The 21828-nt window shown below is 47.7% G+C and overlaps 1 protein-coding gene across 8 annotated transcripts in view; it reads left to right on the plus strand.

The window, feature by feature from the left end:
* ZBTB17 (zinc finger and BTB domain containing 17) overlaps window positions 1–21828 on the plus strand; it is a 33084-nt gene continuing 11256 nt past the window's right edge. For 3 of the 8 annotated variants that reach the window (XM_070510980.1, XM_044769763.2, XM_070510984.1), the window contains exons 1-2: window positions 1–136; window positions 2170–2256. Coding sequence is in view for 2 of the 8 variants with exons in the window: in XM_070510983.1 (XP_070367084.1) it covers window positions 19272–19410 (139 nt within the window). In the remaining 6 variants the exon portion in view is untranslated. Of the gene's footprint in view, window positions 137–2169; window positions 2257–11461; window positions 11573–19078; window positions 19101–19196; window positions 19411–21828 lie in introns of those variants that run through there. The other 5 variants (XM_070510981.1, XM_070510982.1, XR_011503606.1 and 2 more) reach the window with 5 other exon arrangements.

The raw sequence follows: 21828 nt of genomic DNA on the forward strand, positions 1-21828 counted from the left end.
GCAGCCGGGAAGCCAGCGAGGTCGGTTCCGCCCGACTCTAACATGGCGGCGCCCTTTGTCTGCTCTGAAGTGCCGTCCCCGGCCTGCTCGCGGCCGTGATGTACCTGCCTCGGCGGTGTGGTCCGGGACATGGCAGGTGAGGGTCAGCAAGCGCCCGGGGCCGGGGGAGTCCCGGGAGCCGGGCGGACGCGGCAGAGGATGGGGCGCGGCGGGACGCCGGGGACGGTTGTGTGGGGGAGGGGAGGGAAGTGAACTGGGAAGGGAACCTGGACCGAGGGAACCCCGCGGGGCAGGAGGGTGCGGGGCAGCTGGGCGGGGGGCGCCTCCGGGCCAGCAGGCGGGAGGGGGCGGGCCGACTGCCGTCCTGGCTAGGGAGCGCGAGTCGCCTCCCGGGCTGGGTGACACCCTAGCTGGTAGCATCTCCGCCCCCGCCGCCCGGCTGTCACCGCCCCCTGACCCCGCGCACCGCAGCGGGTGGGCGTTCTGCGGCCGCGAGGTGGAGGGGTGCCGGGGCAGCGCCCAGCGGCCGGCCGGGCACAGGCCTGCAGGGCCTAGGAGGTGCCGGCAGAGTAGGAGGCCGACGCTGCCCTGCCAAGATTATTTCATTCATTCATTCATTCATTCCTTCCTTCCACAGACGGTGCTTCAGCACCTGATAGGTTCTGAGGATAGAGCAAGTGATCCAGGCAGACTTGATCCTGGCGGTGTGACTAAAAGTGTTAATTGTGGAGTCGGGTGGCCCGAATTTGAATCCCAACTCTTTGCTTGCCAAGTGTGTCCTTGGCAGGTTAATTCCTCGCTCTGTGCCTCGGTTTCCTCATCCTTAAAGCAGAGAGGATAATAAAATCTCCCTCCTAAGATTGTTATAAAGACTAAGTGAGTAATAGGTGGACAGTGTTGAGAACACTTCCTGGCCAAAGTAAATGGTCTATATGTTTGTTGTGCCTATTATGTATTCATATCATCGTCACCCAGAACTCAGAGACTCACGTGGGAGACGAATAGGCAATTCTGACACTGCTGTGATGGAAGAAAAACCCTCCTTGCTCTGGAAACGCAGAGTAGAGGCACCTCACTCTTCTAGGTGAACCCAAGGAGGCTCCTGCCCCCCAGGAAGCTGAGGCCTAAAGGATGCTTAGGGAAGGGGAGGCGGGGAGAAGGGGAGAGTATTCTCCGTCAAAGATGGAGTTTGTGAGAAAGCTCGGGGGCCTGTGTAATGACTGAATTAAGTTCTCTGTCTGGAGATAGAGATGACAGGTAAGACTGAAGAAGCAGGCTGTGGTCTGGTCCTAGGGGGCCTTGTAAACCTAGTTAAGGACTTTCAATTTTAGGTTAATGGGAAGCCGTTCACATATCAGATATGTGGATTAGAATGATCACCCTGGCCAGGTGAAGAATGCATTAAAGAGTGTGGGCCTGGAGGCCAATTAAGAGGCTCCTAGAATAATCCAGGTGAGAAATGAGGATGGCATTGAGGTAGGTTAGAGGCAGAGGGTGGGGAGAGATGTTCTGGAGGTAGAATTGACCAAAGCTGGTAATTACTTAGATGAGGGAGTCAGGGGCAGGGAGGAGTCAAGATTGACCCCAAGTTTGTGACTGATGAGTAGTGATGCTGCTCAGTGTGATAGGGAATAGGATGGGGAGCAGGTTTGAGGAGGGAAGAGAAATTTAGTTTTGAACATGTTGACAGTAGGTGCCTGTAAAGCATTCAAGTGGAGCTGTCCAGTGGTGATCTAGCAGTTGTCATATATCAAAAGTCCCTAAAGTTATGGGAGGGGATGTGCTCACCTAGAGTGAGAGTATGAAACGAGAAGCAGTGTCTGGGACATGCCCGAGGGATGCTAATGCTGCAGTAATACGTGGGCACAGCCTCGTTGTTTCTGCTTATCAACACTGTATAAAGTCTTTGAGTAAATACAAGTTCCTGAGTGTAGAGACGGGGACTGGATTTATTCATCTTTGTGCCCCGAGTGTCCAGCAGAGCGTCTGGCATGCAGCAGGCCAGTAATGAGCCAATTTAACATTTGTTGAGCACTTACTCTGTGCTAGGCTCTGTGCTCAGTGCTCTGCATCTGCCTGTGTTTGATGGATGAATGAAAGGCCAGCTCTTAGGGAGCAGGGACCCTTCGAGTTCTCATCACGTTTTTCACTTGGGTGTCCTTGGTGCAGGTCATGAGCTGGAGGAGGAGAGCCAAGCTGGAGTATCCACAGACAAAGGGCCAGAAAAGAGTAGCCTGCGCTTCTTGGAAATCTGAGGTATGTCTTTAATACTCAAGGATGAAACAAACCAGGAGGTCAGTTTGGCCTTCTTCTTTAGGCTCAATGTGATTCAAATCACCCTTTCAAGGTAGCTTTTTCTTTAAAATTATATAGTGGTGACAAAACCCTAGCTAGTTCGGTTGGGAAATTGTTGATATCATTATTGTTGTTTTACCAACAAAGACCAGACTAGCTTAGTCACTGGGCAGTGCCTACACCTTGTTTTAATTAAGTACAATCTAAAATGTTCCAATAAAGCAATCTCAAAATACAGTGGCCAAAACAAAATAGGAGTTTATCTCTTGCCCCTTAGCAGTCTGGAAGTGGGCAGTGCAGAGCTGGCCGGGCAGCTCACTGTTCCGTGAAGCCATCCAGGAGGAGGATTCCACTGATAATGTGGCTCATCGTGCTCAAACCCAGGCTTCCATCTCATGGTCTGAGGTGGCTGCTCCAGCTCCTGCCATCGTGTATGCATTCCATCTGGCAGAAAGGGAAAGATAGAGCGGGGAGCACACGCTCATTCCTTTTAGGTTTCTGATGTTTAAAGATAGACGTTTTTGTACGTGTCCCCAAACATAAGCATCTGATGAACAACCAAAGAACAAATCATGACTGTTCCAATGCTGGAGGGAAAGCTGGCTGAGGGAACCTGTCCTGTCTCCAGTGTGACTGGATTGCTGACTTTGGGGCGTGGGCCCAGCCCGAGGGGAGGTCACTGTGATGAAAGAAGCTGGGTGTGCTGCTCTGGCTTTGGGGAGGTTTGTGTTGCTTGGGCCCATGGAGTCCAGGCTTGTTGATGCATTCAGCGTTTTCTGCGCCCAGCGTGTCAGACACTGACTGGGCTAGGTGCTAGGGACGTGGAGATGCGTAGGACTGGACTCGGGAGCGAGGAGCTCTTAGCTGTATGGATAATCACAATGCAACGCAAAGAACACCGCGGAGGTCTCTTCACAAGTGTGTAGCACACAGGAGGGTGGTGGGCGGTGGCCGGCCCTCCCGAGCTGGGGAGTGGTGGAGCGAACGCTGTGTTTTGGATTGCTGGCTGGGAGGGTCCCCTCAGAAGGAGGCAGCGAGGACCCTCGAGTTGTGCGTGAATCCCCGCTTCCCTGCTGAGTGGCTCTGTGTCCTGAGGGCTGGTTACTGAATTGCTGTGCCTCAGTTTCCTCGTCTGTAAAACAGGGATAACAGTGTCCACCTCACAGAATTGTTCTGAGAACACACGCGATCAAGCCTGTAATCCACAGGGCCTGCTGTGCGAGTGGTGCAGCATGGCTGGAAGCCAGAGAGGCTGGTTAGGATTGCGGTGGAAAAACACCTGAACCTATGGGGAAGCCAGGCTGCCACCCTCCCTTGAGGCGGGGATTATCCGTGTTGTACACTGAGCATCGAGGAGGGCTCTGTGCCCTCCCTGTTTTTCTCAGGAGTTCCACCATGCTTTCTAATTAAAGTTGTCGGTCTGTGGCTTCTCAGAGACCGTACTCTGAAAGGTCCGGTGAGGGGTCCTTTGGGAAGGGAAGGATTCCCTCTGCTTGTTTAATTCCCTTAAGCTAAATGCTTCTGGAAAGCCTTCTCTGAGCCCTGCCCAGCGCCCAGCCCCAGTTGGAGCCGCTCCTCCCTGATTCCTGGCTGTCCACACTGATCTCTGAATGCCTTCTCACCTCCTGTTGCAGTCGTAGGTGTTCTTGTCTGTCTCCCCGGTAGACCACAGCATTTTGCATGCAGGGACAGGATCTCGTTTCTCCAGGTCTTCCCCCGTGTGTGCTCGTATCCTGGCACATAGCTGTGCTCAGTAAATGTTGTTGGATGGACGGATGATCTGCCTTGATTGGCTGAAGAGGAACTGGCAGTTGGGGCCGGAGAGAACTCCAGGGTGATGTGGGGTGGGTATGCTTTTGGTTGAAGAGAGAGGAGAACCTGATGGTTTATTTGGTATCTGGCTGTCATATGGGCTGGAGACATGGTGAACTATGACCTAAACTATGAGAAGATAGTTTCTTTGTCTTTCTGTCTTTTTCCATTAGAGCAGGGTTTCTCAACCTTGACATTATTGACATTTGGGACTGGGTAAGTCTTTGTTGTGGGGCACTGTCCTGTGTCCTTTGGGATGTTTAGCTGCATTCCTGGCCTCTACCTATAGCTGTCAGTAGTACCCACTTCCCTCCAGCTGTGACATCAGAAAATGTCCCCAGACGTTGTCAACTGATTTTGAGGCAAAATCGCCCCCACCTAAGAAGTCCTGCGGTGTAGGGTGCTGGCTAGAAGGAGGACCTTCTACGTCAGACCTACCTGGACTCACGCTAGTTCTTAGACTTATTGGCTGTGTGCCTTTGGGCAAAGTACTTGACCTCTCTAAGCCTCAGTTTCCTCAGGTATAAAATGGGGATGGTGATGCCCTCACATGTCACTTTACTGGGTGGAATTATTAATGAAGTAATGCGTGTAAAATGCTTAGTCGAGTCCCTGACTCCATAATTGGTAACTAGCATTGTTAGGTGTTGGTTAGGAGAGGATGACCCTTGAGAGGGATGAGAAAGAAAGTGTGCAGAGTTAAGGGAGAAAAATATGTTTGCTATGGGAATACATACACGAGGTGCAAAAATCAGAAGGTTCTAAAGAAGGTACTGTGGGAAGTAAGTCATCCCCCACGCCTGACCTGGTTCCCCTCCCAGATTACTGTGAATAGTGCCTGTGTGACCTTCCAGAGCTGTTCTGTGCATACATATGTCTGTAGGTATATATAGGAGGAGCGTTTTTTAAGAGTCAATCGGCTTGATTTGCAGCTCATAACTGAACCCTGCCAGTTCGAATGCTGAGAGGGCGGCCTCTGTGGGCCTTCAGAGTGTTAACAGTTTGCCGTGAGAAAGACCGGGTGGCCCACTCTCCTGGCCTGGAATTTCCCCGAGGATGGTGCCTGTGTGGGTGGCAGGGAGGTGCTCAGAGGTGGTGTCTGGCAGGGTGGTGGACACCACATAAGGGAAGTGTCCTTAGGGAAAACGAAAGACTCCAAATACGCTTTGTGCATAAAGCATATTGTCCTGGAGACCATAACCTCCTTCTTTTCCTGGCCACAATTTTTAAATGATTGAAGTAATAGTGGTCATAGAGTAAGCATTTTAGCACTGAGTGATTTCAGCATTTGCTCCAGATGTGTGTGTTGAGTGTCAGCATAGGTGCCTGGCACTCTCTGAGGTCCCCATGGGTATCAATAACTTAACAGTCCGAGGGCCAGTTAACGCTGACCTCAGTAGTGTAATCACAGATGCATGGAGAAGACCAGGGCCTGGGCTCTTAGTTCAAACCTGCTGGTTAGGAATTGGCGGAGATAAGCCTCGAGCCTCAAAGGAAGGAAGCAAAGGGCATGGTTAGAATTGACGGTTGTTCACTCACGTCTACGCAGCAGCAGAGGCTCAGAGGTGGCATTTCCAGCTGAGAATAGGGACCGGGCCAGAAAGCAGGCTTGGGGGGTTCATTGTATGCTTGGGGGTTTCATTGAATATGAAAAACATATTCAGCTTCTGTTCTTAAAAGGTCTGGCAGTAGAACCTGTGCCCCACCCGCACCACTTCCTCCATGGGAACTGTGATCTGAGCCGTCACTGTCCTGTCCTGAATGGAAGGCTCCTGTGCCCAGTGGGGAGCTGGACTCCCGGGCTCAGAAGCCAGCTTGGTGAAGTGCTGCTCATTTCAGGAGTCTTGGGGCTGTTCGGGCCTGTCAGGGACTTTCCTGGTTTACTGTAACTCAAGTCAGCTGCCCAAGTTAATTCTTCGAAACATTGTTTAAAATCAGAAAGAACATTGTTTAATTTTGTAAATTGTTTTTGTTAGATATTGAGTAGATACAAAAAAATATGTACCGTATAAAGAATAAGGATACAAGGAACACCCATGTACCCATCACTCAGAGTGCCTCTCCCTGTCCCATCCCCACCCCACATAGTCACTGAGTTTTGCTTTCATCATTCTCTTGCCTTTCTTTATAGTTTTGCCACGTGTTTGTCCTGCTAAACAATGTCTTGTTTAATTTTGCATGTTTTTGAACTTAATATAATCCTGTCATTTTTTTAATGACTTAAATTTTTGCTTTACATATGTTCTTGAGATTAAAACATGTTGCTTATAGTTGTATTTCATTTTCGCTGATGCATAATGTTCCATTGTATGAGAATTTCTCTCTCGTTTCTCTTGCTGACGGACATTTGGGTCATTTCCATTGTTTTGCTGAGACAGACAGTGCTGCTGTGAGCGTTCCTGGGCCACACGTGTGCAGCCTGTCCAGAGTACCTCCCGGGACTGGCACTCACGCAGGGTGTGTGCGTCTTCGGTGTGACCGAGTAATACCAGATTGTTTCTAGAGTCGCTTCCCCAGTGTACTCTTCAACTGACAGTGTTGTTTGCTCCACATCCTCCCAACAACGGTGTTAACAGACTTGAAAATTTTTACGAATCTGATGGGAGTTCAGTGATGTCTCGTGGTTTTGATTTGCATTGTCCTGATTATCAGTGGGTTGAGCGTCTTTTCCTGTACTTACTGATCATTCAGGTTTCAGCTTCTCTGAAACAGCCACTTGAATCTTTTGCTCATTTTCCTATTGGATTGTTTGCCTTTTTATTATATATAGACTTCTTGTTTGTTTTTTTGGTTGCTAATCCTTTGTCAGTTATGTGTTGTAACTACCCACTTCCAGTTTGTGGCTTGTCTTTTCACTGTAGGTTTTTTTTTTAATGAACAGACATTCTTAATTTTAATGTCATTTATCAATTTTTTTCTTTTATGGTCAGCACTTTTTGTTCCTTTTTAAGAACTTCCTCCTGGGGCCGGCCCCATGGCTGAGTGGTTACGTTCCCGCGCTCTGCTTCGGTGGCCCAGGGTTTCACTGGTTCGGATCCTGGGTGTGGATCACTTGTCAGGCCACATTGAGGTGGCGTCCCACATGCCACTACTAGAAGGACCCACAACTAAAATATACAACTATGTACTGGGGGATTTGGGGAGAAAAAGCAGAAAAAAAGAAGACTGGCAAGTTGTTAGCTCAGGTGCCAATCTTTAAAAAAAAACAAAGAACTTCCTCCTTACTTCAAGTTTATGATATACTTCCCTATATATTGTCTTCCAAATATTTTATGATTTTGCCTATTTTTATTTATTTATTTTTTGAGGAAGATCAGCCCTTAGCTAACTGCTGCCAATCTTCCTCTTTTTTGCTGTGAAAGACTGGCCCTGAGCTAACATCCGTGCCCATCTTCCTCTGTTTTATATGTGGGACGCCTGCCACAACATGGCTTGCCAAGCGGTGCCATGTCCACACCCGGGATCTGAACCAGTGAACCCTGGGCCACTGAAGCAGAACGTGCACACACAACTGCTGCGCCACCAGGCCCCTGATTTTGACTTTTACATTAAGGTCTTTAGTCCACTTAAAATTATTTTTATGTATGGTGTGAGATAAAGAGCTGATTTCTTTTTTTCTTTTGTAAGTGTACCAAATTGTCCCAGCACTATTTATTGAAAAAATGCATTCCTTTCATGTGGATCTGTAAGTGTCACCAGTAACCATTATCATGTAGCAAGTGTCCACAAATGTGTGGGTCTGTTTCTGGGCTCTTTACTGTTTGTTCTCTCTCTCTGTGCCAATACCACAGTGACTTAATGGCTAAATTTTTATATAACAATTCTTGGTATCTAAGGCCTTGACTCTTTGCTCTTCCATCTTCATTTTAAATATTTTATTTTTCCTTTTTCTTCCAAAGCCCCTGGTACATAGTTGTGTATTTTTAGTTGTGGGTCCTTCTAGTTGTGGCATGTGGGATGCCGCCTCACATGGCTTGATGAGTGGTGCCATGTCCGCACCCAGGATTCGAACTGGCAAAACCCTGGGCCACTGCAGTGGAGCGTGGAACTTAACCACTTGGCCACGGGGCCAGCCCCTCCATCTTCATTTTAGATTGTGCTTGTCAAATTCCATAAAAATTGTTGGGATCTTTTATTAGAATTGCTTTGAATTTATTACATATCAGTTTGATTAAAGTTGACATTTTTATGATAGTCTTCCAATCCATGAACATAGTATATCTCTCAATTTGCATAACTTACCAAAGTCTAACTTTAGTCAGTGGCTTTACACCCTATTTTCAAACAGTTAAGGACATTAGTACACTTTCATTCCTTTCACTCCCTCGTCGACTTTTATTCTATGGCAGTATATTTTAGGGTTTTTTTTTTTAAAGATTTTATTTTTCCTTTTTCTCCCCAAAGTCCCCTGGTACATAGTTGTGTATTTTTCGTTGTGGGTCCTTCTAGTTGTGACATGTGGGACGCCGCCACAGCATGGCTTGATGAGCGGTGCCATGTCCGCGCCAAGGATCCAAACTGGCAAAACCCTGGGCTGCCAAAGCAGGGAGCATGAACTTAACCACTCTCAAGGGAGATTTGACCTCCTCCATTTGGCACCAAGATTTGTTACAGGCAGTTTTCTGTGCAGTCTTCTTTCCGCTGAGGTGTAACCCTTTGGGGTCCTGGCTGTATTCTGGAGGTCCCTCTTTGAGACCTCCATCCCTGGGGGGAGGGGAGCTCAGGCTTGCTCAGTTCTGCAAATGCCCTGAATACCCACCCTCCAAACTCCGCTTGCTCTCTGGATTCCGGCCTTTGCTGAACTTTTTTTGACCTCTCAGTATTCCTTACTGACTTGCCAGTTCTTTGGTGAGTTTTAAAAGATGTCTTACAGTTTTTCTTTGGCATTTGTAGCTGTTTGCAGTGAGAGTCGGCTAGGGTACCTGGTGTGCCATGCTTCCAGAGATTAAGATGTTTCCGAGTTTTAATTTTATGTTTCATCTGGCAGCAGCAAACGATGAAGATGAGAACTAAGACTTACTAATGTTCACTTGTGGCTTTTATAAGATGTTTTGTAGCACTCCTTAGTATAAGGAAAGAGAGTTAGTGCCAATTAATGACAGAGAATTTGCCCTTTGGGGACAGACTAAGGATCTCTTGAGCCTAGTATTCCGAGTCTGTCCCTGGAAATTTAGTCCTTGTCTAAATGGAAAGGGCACACCTTTCCGAGTATGATGGACTTGGCCTTGAATCTGGCATGTGAGTGAGACCTAGGGCAGGGGACAACCTCTCTCAGCCTCGATTTGCTCATCTGCACAGTGGGATGATCATTTGAATATCCTCCTCCCAGGATTATTGTGGGTATTGATGAGGTAGCGTTTATATGTGAAACACAGGGCGTAGGTTGCCATAGCAGCTACTCTGCTTATTCCCTTCGGGGCCTCTATTGCTGGGGTTCTCTCCGCGTGCTGCTGCCCTTGGAAACGACGGGCCTGTTATTTCTCTGTCAGGACCCTCCCCTTGAGTGCACAGCATGGTGGACCTTACTGTTAGCAAGGCTGTGATTTCTCTGTCAGGACCCTCCCCTTGAGTGCACAGCGTGGTGGGCCTTACTGTTAGCAAGGCCGTGTTCTCTGGGCACAGTCCCACCGTCCTTTACCAAGACCCACAATTTCCTTAGAACCGGGTGAAATACTCCATCACGTTGGGAAATGTAGCCTTTGCACCGAGGACTCTCTCATCAGTCACTCACATCCAATCACTAATTTTTACCCAACCAATGAATGCATTAAAAATTTGCACCAAGGGACCGGCCCAGTGGCGCAGCAGTTAAGTGCACACGTTCCGCTTCGGTGGCCCGGGGTTCGCTGGTTGGGATGCTGGGTGCAGACAAGTCACCGCTTGGCACGCCATGCTGTGGCAGGCATCCCACATATAAAGTAGAGGAAGATGGGCACGGATGTTAGCTCAGGGCCAGTCTTCCTCAGCAAAAAGAGGAGGATTAGTGGCAGGTAGCTCAGGGCTAATCTTCCTTAAAAAAAAAAAATTTTGCACCAATATTGGCAGGCTGCCATCCAGACACAGTGTACCATTTTATGCCCCCGGTTGCTGGGAACATGTCCTGGCCCACAGTGGAAACTGTCAGTCTTGTAAATCTTTGCCAGTCTGAGACTAGAAGTGGTATCTTGTGCTTATTTATATTTCTTTGATTATTAGTAAGGTCAAACATCTTTTTTCTTTTCTTTTTTTTTTTGAGGAAGATTAGCCCTGAGCCGACATCTGCTGCCAATCCTCCTCTTTTTGCTGAGGAAGACTGGCCCTGAGCTAAGATCCATGCCCATCTTCCTCTACTTTATATGTGGGACGCCTGCCACAGCATGGCTTGCCGAGAGGTGCCATGTCCGCACCGGGAATCCGAACTGGCAAACCCTGGGCCGCCGAAACGGAATGTGCGCACTGAACTGCTGCACCACCGGGCCGGCCTGAACATCTTTTTTCTGTATGGAGTATATTGACCACTTGTATTTCTTCTTTTATGAATTTCCTGTTCATTTCTTTGACTCGTTCTTCTGTTGGGAGATTTTTTTCTTGTTGATTAATTTTTTATAACAGCTTTATTGAGATGTTCACATACCATACAATTCACCCATTTAAAGTGTACAATTTGAAATGTGGATGTAAATGGAATCAGGCAACTTACGGCCTCTTATGACTGGCTTCTTTCAGTTAGCATAATATTTTCAAGGTTTGTTCATGCTGTAGCATGTATCAGTACTTTTTTAATGTCAGATAGGATTCCATTGTATGGACATACTGCGTTTTATTTCCCATTCGTCACTCGATGGCCATCTGTAGTAGTTTCCACCTTTCAACTGTTATGCACAATGCTGCTGTGAACATTTGTGTTGACGCAGTTGTGTGGAGCTTTTGTGTGGACATATGCTTTCATAGTTGATTAGTTTTAAGAGCCTTTTGTATATCAGGACTATTAACCCTTGTTTACCATATAGGCTGTAAATATTTTCCCTTAGTTTATATTTGCGTTTGGGAAGTTGGGAAGATAAGGGTAATGTGAATGAAACAGAACATTTATATTTCTGAGTGGTCTTTCATACCCTCGGAATTAAGTTTGTGTACCCCCACTTCCCCACCGCCACCCCACTAAGCAGCCCCTTGGGGCTGGCCTGCACACCTTACAGTGTGTCCGGGTGTCGCACATGCTCCGTCTGTGTCTCTGTCTGTTTCTGTCTGTCTTTCTCTCTCTTTCTTTGTCTCTGTCTCTCTCAGGCTGCCTGCCTTAGGACCAGGAACCAGGGAGCACTTGCGCGTGGTTTTCAAGTTTTTCTCAGAAGCTTGCACTTCAGAGTGGCTGGCTGAGAACCCGCCAGGGTTGCAAGTCATCATTAAAAGGCTTCCAGCAGCTTTGCTGGGTCACGCTGCAGGTGGAGGGGATTTGCTGGGCCGAGGCGGCAGCACTCTGACAAGGGTGAGCGCTGGGGCCCTGGGCTGCCCGGAAACGCTGTTCTAGAACAGCACCTGGGCATCTGGGTTTGAGGGGCCCCGCAGTCTTAGAAAGGTGGAAATTGAGACATTGAGTTCTTGCCCACTTTTTATCCAGGCCTAATGTAAATTTTTGAGATACCCCAAAATACTCCTCTAAAATATCCTTGTAGTCATTTAGTTTTTCTCAGTCAAGTTTTACAGAATATTAACTTGAGTTTAATCCTGTTTGGAGCAGTCCCTGTACTATCCGATGCTGGCTTTTGCTACGTGTAGTTCATAGTTGATGTTCGTGTCCTATCCAGTTCACGTTCATAGTTGGAAATCTGGAGATTTCCAGAGTAGGGACAGTTTTAAATGAAAAATATCTGCTAAATGGTAGGTAAATATCTCATTTTTTTTCTTTTGTGAGGAAGATTCACCCCGAGCTAACATCCGTTGCCTATCCTCCTTTTTTGCTTGAGGAAGATTAGCCCTGAGCTAACGTCTATGCCAGTCTTCCTCTACTTTGTGTGTGGGATGCCGCCGCAGCATGGCTGATGAGCGGAGTAGGTCCGCACCTGGGATCCGAACCTGCGAACCCAGGCCACCGAAGCAGAGTGGTGGAACTTAACCACTTGGCCGTGGGGCCAGCCCTGGGAAATACCTCATTTTGATTGTCACTCACACGCTATCTGTTATACTTCAGATGCATCCATTTGTAATCTAGCAATCTTATTAATGAAATCATTTACTCAACATTTATTAAATCTTAACACTAGAAGTGTCCTTAGCAGTCCTCATTCCTAATGAGGAAGCAAATCCAGAAAAAAAATCTGTCACGTGAAAAGCACATGCTACATTAAGTCCAAATACATCCACTTCCAAACAATTGGTATTCAACCTACTGTTTTCTTTCGGCATGGATTCTTTTTTTTTTTTAAGATTTTATTTTTTTCCTTTTTCTCCCCAAAGCCCCCCGGTACATAGTTGTATATTTTTACTTGTGAGTCCTTCTAGTTGTGCTATGTGGGATGCTGCCTCAGCATGGCTTGATGAGTGCTACCATGTCTGTGCCCAGGATCCAAACCAGTGAAACCCTGGGCTGCCAAAGTGGAGTGTGTGAACGTAACCACTTGGCCATGGGGCCAACACAACCCCTTGTGTTGGATTCTTTTTTTTTTTTTTTTAGGAAGATTAGCCCTGAGCTCACTACTGCCAATCCTTCTCTTTTTTGCTCAGGAAGACTGGCCCTGAGCTAACATCTGTGCCCATCTTCCTCTACTTTGTATATGGAACCCCTATCACAGCATGGTTTTTGCCAAGCAGTGCCATGTCCACACCCAGGATCCGAACTGGCAGACCCCACGCTGCCGAGAAGCGGAACGTGCACACTTAACCACTGTGCCACCGGGCCAGCCCTGGCTTGCATTCTTGATCTTCACTAGTATCATGGGACAACTAATCCTTCCTTTGGAAGTGTCATGTTCTGTGTTGTTTCTCAATGAAAGCCTTGTTGCTCTCCCAAAATCATGGTGTTTTTTGTGGAAAGGAAGCGGCTTTCTCCGGCCGGCCCGGTGGCATAGTGGTTAAGTTCGCACGCTCCACTTCGGAGGCCTGAGGTTCGCCGGTTTGCATCCTGGGTGCAGACCTACACACCGCTCATCAAGCCGTGCTGGGGCAGCGTCCCACATACAAGCAGCAGAAGGACTTACAACTAGGATGCACAACTATGTGCTGGGGCTTTGGGGAGGAAACAAAAAAAAGAGGAAGATTCACAACAGATGTTCCTCACCAAAAAAAAGGAAAAAAGAAAGTGGCTTTCTTTTTCAAAAGTATCAAGTCTGAAGCCCCTCTGCCTCGTGTTGCCATTGCTGTTGGTGGAGTGAGCAGTGCGGTGTGCAGGAGCTCTTCCTGGTCTGTTTTCAGGCTGAAACTTCGTCTGTGCTGCGTGCCTGGATTACTGATGAGATTTTACGTCCATTTTTCGAAGATAGGGTTAGAGCATTAGGTTCCCCTTTTTTCTTTAATTTAGCAATATTGCTGGCATGGGTTTATATGTAATAATAGGAATGATGATGGCGAACAGTAACTTTTTGAAGTGGAAGCTTTGATTATCATCCCATTTTACGGAAAGGAAATTGAGGCGCAGAGATGAAGTACTCTTGCTCAAGGTACTTAACTAGCCTTGGGTCAGTTCCAAGCCCAGAGCTTTAACTGGTCCAGGGAAGTCAGTAAACTCCCTGAAGTCGCATGCAGAGCTCTGCGTGTGTGCGCACGTCTCCCTCCCTGGAGAGGTCGTCTTCAGCTTCATCACAGTGTCAGAGGGCTTCACCGGTGTCTGAAAAAGGCGACCAGCTGCTCTTCTAGGGGATTTTCAATTTTGTCCCCTTAAGGAATTTTTGCTCATAAAGTTTTCCCGAGTGACACATTCTTTGTGCAAATTACAATAATTTTCCATTTCCCTTATGAGAATTTTTTTCCTGTTGAGATGTTGTCTGTCACCAGGTCTTCTAGAAAATATCTTAAAGGTTTTATGGTAAATAGAAACGAAGGAGCTCTGACTTTGTAGGCATTTTCTTTCTTTCTTTCCCCTTTTCTTCCTTTTTTTACTTTCTCAGTTTTAATTTTTTTTTTTTTTTTGATGAGGAAGATTAGCCCTGAGCTAACATCTGTTGCCAGTCTTCCTCTTTTTGCTTGACGAAGAATGTCCCTGAGCTAACATCGGTGCCAGTCCTCCTCTATTTTGTATGTGGGACACTGGCACAGCATGGCTGCTGACAAGTGGTGTATGTCCGTGCCCAGGATCCGAACCCACGAACCCCAGGCTGCTGAAGTGGAGTGTGTGAACTTAACCACTATGTCACCCAGCTGGCCCCTCAGTTTTAATTTTTTAATAGATGATATTTACAAATGGTAAAACAAAAAATAGAGATGGAGTACACAGTGAAGAGTATAACTGCTTTCCACCGCTCCCTGCTATGCAAGGATCCCCTTACCAGTTCCTTATATGTCCGGCCAGAGACCTGGATGCTTTCTTTTAGATGTGAAGAAGAGATATGAATTCTCAGCCTGGGTTTGTGGTTTTGGACAAACAGCATGGCCTAGTTTCCTTTAGGAAGAGCCAGATACTGGGGCTGGCCCCGTGGCCGAGTGGTTAAGTTCACGCGCTCTGCTGCAGGCGGCCCAGTGTTTCATTGGTTCGAATCCTGGGCGCGGACATGGCACTGCTCATCAAACCACGCTGAGGCAGCATCCCACATGCCACAACTAGAAGGACCCACAACGAAGAATATACAACTATGTACCGGGGGGCTTTGGGGAGAAAAAGGAAAAAAAATTAAATCTTTAAAAAAAAAAAAAGGAAGAGTCAGGTACTAAATGTTAAAGGACTTTGAGCCACTCCAAGAAGAGGCGCTTAAAACTTTCAAAGGCTGTTATAATATTTAGTGGGAGGGCCACGTACACAGCCTACTCAGAAAGATCCATGTAAGCATGTGGTGGATTCTGGGCACCAGCTAAACCCTCCCAGTGCCAGTTGGGGGTGACATTGTCCCATTTTTTGTATCCTAAGGGTCCAGAGCTGTGGGACTTCCTAACTTGTTTTTCTGCTTCTGGTCTCTCCCTTTCAGTCTGTTCTCTATACTCCTACAGCCAGAGTAACTTTCAGAAATGTCAGCCAAACCGTGGCCCTCTCTTGCTTAACTGCCTGGCCAGGCTCTTGACTGCCGAGGATGAGTGCTGAGGCCTGGTGTGGTGGGCATGGCCTCATGTGCCTGGCTCCAGCCTGTCCCCCCAGCTGCATTTCTCACCACTTTCGCCCCACTTATGAGGAGGTGTGCTGTCCCCGCTCCGCGGGTCCCCCAAGCATGCATGCCATTCTTTGTCATGCATGCACACCATTGCCTGTATGTCCTTGCCTTTGGTCATGTGTCTTTTTAGATGTGGCTAGGTACCATATCCTCCCAGGGGTGGCGCCTTTTCAGCACTCATCAGAGGTTAGTGACAAAGTCAAGTCTTTCTCCCCTGGTGGAAGGTCCTTGAGGGTGGGTGCTCAGAGAGCCTCGGCCTTATCCCCGTGGAGCCACAGCTCCCCGCAGGACGCCTGCACTGGGTAGTGCTCTGCAGTTGACTTTGAACTGCATGTCTGCTTCACTGTCCTCTCAGCCCACCAAGAACGAAGATTGGACCCCTGAATCCGTCTGTACTTAACTTGAGTGGGCGATTCTTCCCAGGCTTTCTGCTCTGAGTCTCATGATAACAGAGGCCTGACAGCAGAGGTTGGAAGCCAGATGGGAACAAAGTGTGTGTGCTTTCTTGTCGTGTTCTACCAGGCTTGGCCACCACCGACTGCCTTCCCCAGGCTTTGACCAGCTGCCTGGCCAGAGGGGAGCCACGTGCTTAACTGGTCAAGAGAGTTCACTTGGGATCACCTTGTTTGTTTTGTTTTAATTCATTTTTCCCCTTTTTGTTTCACTGTGTATTATTATTTTTTTCAGTTATTTTATTGAGGTCATACTGGTTTATAACATTGTGTCACTTCAGGTGTACATTATTAATATCAGTTTCTGTATAGACTGCATCGTCCTTACCACCAACAGTCTAGTTTTTATCCGTCACCATTCTTACATGCCCCTTTACCCCTTTCACCTACAACCCTACCCCCTTCCCCTCTGGTAACCACTAATCTGTTCTCTTTGTCCATGTGTTTCTCTGTCTTCTACATATGAGTGAAATCATGCAGTGTTTGTCTTTCTCTGTCTGGCTTATTTTGCTTAACATAATACCCTCAAAGTCTATCCATCTTGTTGCAAATGGGACAATTTTGTCTTTTTTTTATGGTTGAGTAGTATTCCATTGTGTATATGTATACCACATCTTCTTTATCCACTGATCAGTCGATGGACACTTGGGTTGCTTCCACGTCTTGGCTGTCGTGAATTATGCTGCAGTGAACATAGGGGTGTATAAACCTCTTCAAATTGTTTATTTCATGTTCTTTGGATAAATACCCGGTAGGGGTAGCTGGATCACACGGTATTTATATTTTTAGTCTTTTGAAGAATCTCCACACTGTTTTCCGTAGTGGCCGCACCAGTTTGCATTCCCACCAGCAGTGTATGAGGGTGCCCTTTTTTCCACACCCTCTCCAACATTTGTGTTTAACTGTATGTTAGTCACAGACTTGTGTTAGAGAATGTCTAATTCCACTTTTGCCGATATTTGCACAATCCTTCCTATTTTTCATTTATCTTCTTTAATGCTCACAATCATCATGTATATGGTGTTTTTCCTATTTATTGGGTGAGCAGTCCAAAACTCAGAGAAGCTTGCCTGAGGCCACCTTAGTAAGATTGGAGCCGGGATTCAAATGCATGTCCTTTGATTCTGAGTCCGTTGGTCTTTATCTTCTTTATCCAGTATTCACGTCCACGGAGATCCCATTCTGTCGGTGGCTTTAATTATCTCTCCTTTAGACATCTCAACTGTAGTTGGCCAAAACAGAACTCTGGCTTTTCCCTACCAAATCTCTGCCCCACCATCATTCCTCATCTCAGTGAATGACACTGCCACTCAGCCGGTTTCTCAGGCTGAAGCTTTTAGTGTCCTCCTTGACTCCTTTCTTTTCTCACAACCCACATCTACTTGCTCAGCTAATTTTGTTGGCTCTACCGAAACATATCCCTAATCTGACTGCTTCTCGCCTTTCCTGCTGCCACGTTTGTGGAGGCCACTTCCATCTCTTGCTTCTCTACTAGGGTGCCACGTTTGTGGAGGCCACTTCCATCTCTTGCTTCTCTACTGGGGTTCCTGTATCCACTCTTGCCACCTTGCAGTCACTCGTCTGCTTTCAACTCTTCTAGAGCATCCCAGGATACCTAGAAGAAACCCCGAAGTCTCCCTTGCCTCTAAGGCCCTGAGTGGTCTCAGTCAGTGCTGCTGCTGGCCCTGGCTCTTCTCACTCCCCCACCCTCCCCTGCTCTCCAGGCACGCTGATCCACGCCTGTCACAGGGCCTCTGCATTTGCTCTTTGTGTCTGTCACGGTCCCTGGGCTAATGGTGGCATGGCTCGCTCTTGCACTTCATTCAGGTCTTTGCTTAAAAGTCACCTCCTCAGAGAGGTCCTCCGTGACCCTTTTAAAAAGTATTAAATAGCCTCTGCCTCTCCGACCCCTCAGCTTGCTTTAGTTTTCTTCATAGCACTCAGTATGTGACATACATATCGACTTATTACCTGTCTTCCCCCCTGGGCTCGAGGTTCCAATACAGCACCTAAGACAAGCAGAGAGTCAGCACTCGTTAAGCGTGTGTGAAATTCTTTAGTCTTTTCTCTATGTCTGTTTCCTAATTTATGGGCTGAGAACCCCTCGAGGGGAACGTATGAGTAGTTGTGCGGGTGTATCACACTGTGAATTTTCTGTATATTGGGGGAGATTTCTCATTCATGTATATAGAATTGTTTCTCAAATACATATAGATGCCGTTGTGATTAATAAGACTGAAACTCATTTTTCATAGTGGTTTTTGTCTACTGTTCTCTCAGTTAACAAGCACCAAAAGTACAATTATCATTTTGTAAGGGTCCACAGACTATTTTGATCTTGAATTAGTCATACTCAAAAAGGTCAGGAATCGTCACTCTATACAATGCCCGTTCCCCAACTTGATTTGTAACCATTTGAGAGCAAGGTCCTGGGGTAGGTGCTGTAAACAGTTGTAAGGAAGAATTAAGAAGTCATCCCACCCAGCAGTGAGTTTATTAAACTCGGTACAGGGGAGACGAGGCACCTTAGCGGTGTAATTTCAGGCTGTGTCGGTGTGTCACCACTGCTCAGGGAGAATGGGGGGTGGGGGGGGCGCAGGGTGTTGGGAGAATGATCAGACACCCTGCAAATCCCAGATGTTCTAACTTTGTGTTTTTGGTAGCAAGGCCTTTAATTTGCTCTGTGTCAAGCTTCAGGAGCCCCCGGAGCAAGTGCCAGCATAGTGGATTCTAAACTGGGATGGACGCACTGGGATGCAGGATGGCACTTTCTTCCGGGCCAGCCAGCCCTCCCGCTCAGCCCTATTCCTAGAGCCTTGGGGGTCCCTCAGGGGTCAGGCGCCGGGATGCCCACTCCCTCTTCAGAAGTGTGGTTAAATCTCAGAAACAGTGAAAGTTGTATAGTTTGTAAAGCAAAGTCAATATCACAATTTAATTTTATATTTAGATATTATGTTTAGATTTTAAAAAACAATGTATTTTATAACACAAACTTCAGCAAAGAAATTACTACCGAATCCTGGCTGGTGGGATTATGTAGAGTGATTTTCAGGGCGGGGGCCACTATTCAGTAGAAGAGGAAGTATCAAAATGTGGGGCTCTTGGGAAGGGCTGAGTCAGGTTTGTATGCTTATCTAAAGGGTAAATTGATGTTACAAGTTCGAGAAACACAAACTTAATCTAAGAGCTGTGTTTGCTGGGCAGGGAGGAAAGTGCCAGAAGGGCTGGTTTTGTTGACATTTGCGTCTCTGCCAGGCTGCGCTGAGAAGGGGTGAGTTTTCACACCGGGCGGGTGGTGGGATTGGGCAGGTAAGTTTCATGTTTTCAAGGCTGGCCTGCTGTGAATTTCGATTTCCTCGGCCTGAGGCTTTGTGCGCTAAGCTGTAAACAGGAGCCACCTGCATTTCCAGAAAATCAGGACTGCTGAGCAACTGGAAGCCAAATGGTGGTTCCTCTCACCTGCTTCAGGCGCCTCAAGGCCCCTGGACACGAGATAGCTGTGTCATGTCCAGGCCTCCAGCTGGCACAGCATATTCTGGGAGCCAGGAACTGCTGTTTGTCAAGATCAGCGTCTCCTTGTGGTAGGCCAGTTTTTCCCTGGCTTAATGGCTTCCCCCTGGGTGGGAGTTTGGGAACGCTGCCTGCAGTTTAGTGCTTGCTAATAACCTGGGTGATATTTCATGTTTGACATGTGCCCATCTGACTATGAGCTGGAGTGGCGCTCTGTGTACCCACTGAGAGCTCTGGGCAGGCACTCCACTTCACCCAGGAGCACTCTCGGGGTTTAACAGCGCAGTCGTTCAATATAAAGTGCTTCCCCGACAGAGAAAATCGCTCTGAATGGTTCTTGCCATTGGTGCCCTTCTCTTGACTCCCTCCCTCTTAATGTTAATCGGGCTCCAGGATTTTTCCAGATTGCCTTCAGAAGGAATAATGGGTTATGATGACAACTTCTTAACAAGGTCAAGTCACTAAATAGTTATCAGTTGCACCCGAGGTACCCAGCATAAAAGGATAAGCAGAAACCACTGATATGATCTTTGGCCTTAAAAAACCCCTAATGTGCATCTCTGCTTCCTGGTAACAATAGTTTGTTGAGTGCTTACCGTATGCCGGTGCCGCACAGGCCCTTTCCTTAACGTTATCTAACTTAATTCTGGGACGATGTGGGAAGTAGTCCCATCGGCCCCGATTTGCCGGAGGAGAAGCTCTGGTGGAGACCACCTGCTAGTATGTAGGTGGGGAAGCTGGATTCAGGTCCTTCCTGGCCTGACCCCAGAGGGTCTGCTGCCTGCCCGGTGCTGCACCTCCTCTGGAATCCCTCAGTCTTGGAGGCAGCAGTGCAGAGCTTGGCACCCAGAGTAGTCAAGTTCTTAGTTTTAGATGATTGGGCTGTGCCACGCCTGGCCCCATGTTGCTTGGCGTGTTGAAGAGACTCCATAAAAGCCATTTCCTTGGTACAGGGGAAATCTGGGGTTCCAGTTTTGTTGAATTGAGCAGAGTGGTTTCCTGACCCAGGGAGAACTTTTTCTTTCTTTTCTTTTTTTGCTGAAGAAGATGGTCACTGAGCTAACATCTTTGCCAATCCTCCTATATTTTGTGTATGTGGGACGCTGCCACAGCGTGGCTTGATGAGTGGTATGTAGGTCCATGCCTGGGATCTGAACCCCTAAACCCCAAGCTGCTGAAGTGGAGCGTGTGAACTTTAACCACTAGGCCACCAGGCCAGCCCCAAGGGAGAACCCTTTCTTATGTCAGCAGTCTGTTACAGATGTGTTGGAACTGAAGGACAATTGAGATGGGTTGTGTTTTCTGGGCCATCCTCCCTGAATCCTGCTCCTGAGCCTTTGTGGCTCTTTCAGCTCCGCTGAAACATGAGGCCCCGGGACGCAGCCCTGGGCACGGCAGCTGGGAGCATGGTAGAAACAACTGTCTTTGCATAGACTGAGTGTGGTGCCTGTACTGCACTTTGTTCTTATTGAAAATGTGGTTAGGGGCCGGCCCCCTGGCCGAGTGGTTAAGTTCGTGTGCTCTGTTTCAGCGGCCCAGGGTTTCACAGGTTCGGATCCTGGATGCAAACATGGCACCACTTGTCAGGCCATGCTGAGGCAGCACCCCACATGCCACAACCAGAAGGACCTACAACTAGAATAGACAACTATGTACTTGGGGGCTTTGGGGAGAAGAAGGAAAAAAAAGATTGGCAACAGATGTTAGCTTTATCTTTAAGAAGAAAAAAATTTAAATTTTGAAAAATGTCCCATTACAAAAGTATATGAAATGTGCACATTGAGTTTAAATAATAAAAATAATAAATCTAGGCATACCCAAGTAGAGAAATAGAGCACTCGCGGTATCTCAGAAGACCCTGATGGCCCCTCCTTCCGTCCAGAGAGAGTGACTTTTTTGAACCGTTCCCTCTCTGGTTTCGCCGCCTGTATCAGTTCTCTCGTGCTCTAAGCAGACCGCCTCAGAACGGAGTGGCGTAAACCATCAGCAGTTTATCATTTCTTCTAATTTTGTGGGTTGACTGGGCAGGTTTTTTTTGTTGCACGAGGTGTTGAGGTGTTGGTGTCATTCATGTGACAACGCCCTGCTGGTAGCTGGGCCGGAAGGTCCATGAAAGCGACTCTCATGCCGGAGCCTTGGTGCTGTCACCTGGGGCATCTCATTTCTTCTTCACGTGTCGTGTGCATGTCAGCGTCTCCTCCAGGGCCCTGCCATATGTCTTCTCTCTCCAACAGGAGAGCCTGGACATCCCTACAGCGGGGTGGCTGGGTTCAAAAAGAGTAAAGCAGAATCTTCTAGACCTCTTAAGGGCCAGGCCTGGAACTGGCACAGAGTCACTGCATCCTGTTGGTCAGAGTCATCCCAGGGCCACACAGATTCAGTTGGAATCTCACAGCAGATGTGTTTGGATGGAGGAATTGTTGGTGGCTGTCCTTGGAGACTGGTGGCCCCATCCATGTCCACGTTGTTTAGTTTGGCCTGTTTGGAGT

Source organism: Equus asinus, chromosome 5 (genome assembly GCF_041296235.1).
Source record: "Equus asinus isolate D_3611 breed Donkey chromosome 5, EquAss-T2T_v2, whole genome shotgun sequence".
NCBI classification, from domain to species: Eukaryota; Metazoa; Chordata; class Mammalia; order Perissodactyla; family Equidae; genus Equus; species Equus asinus.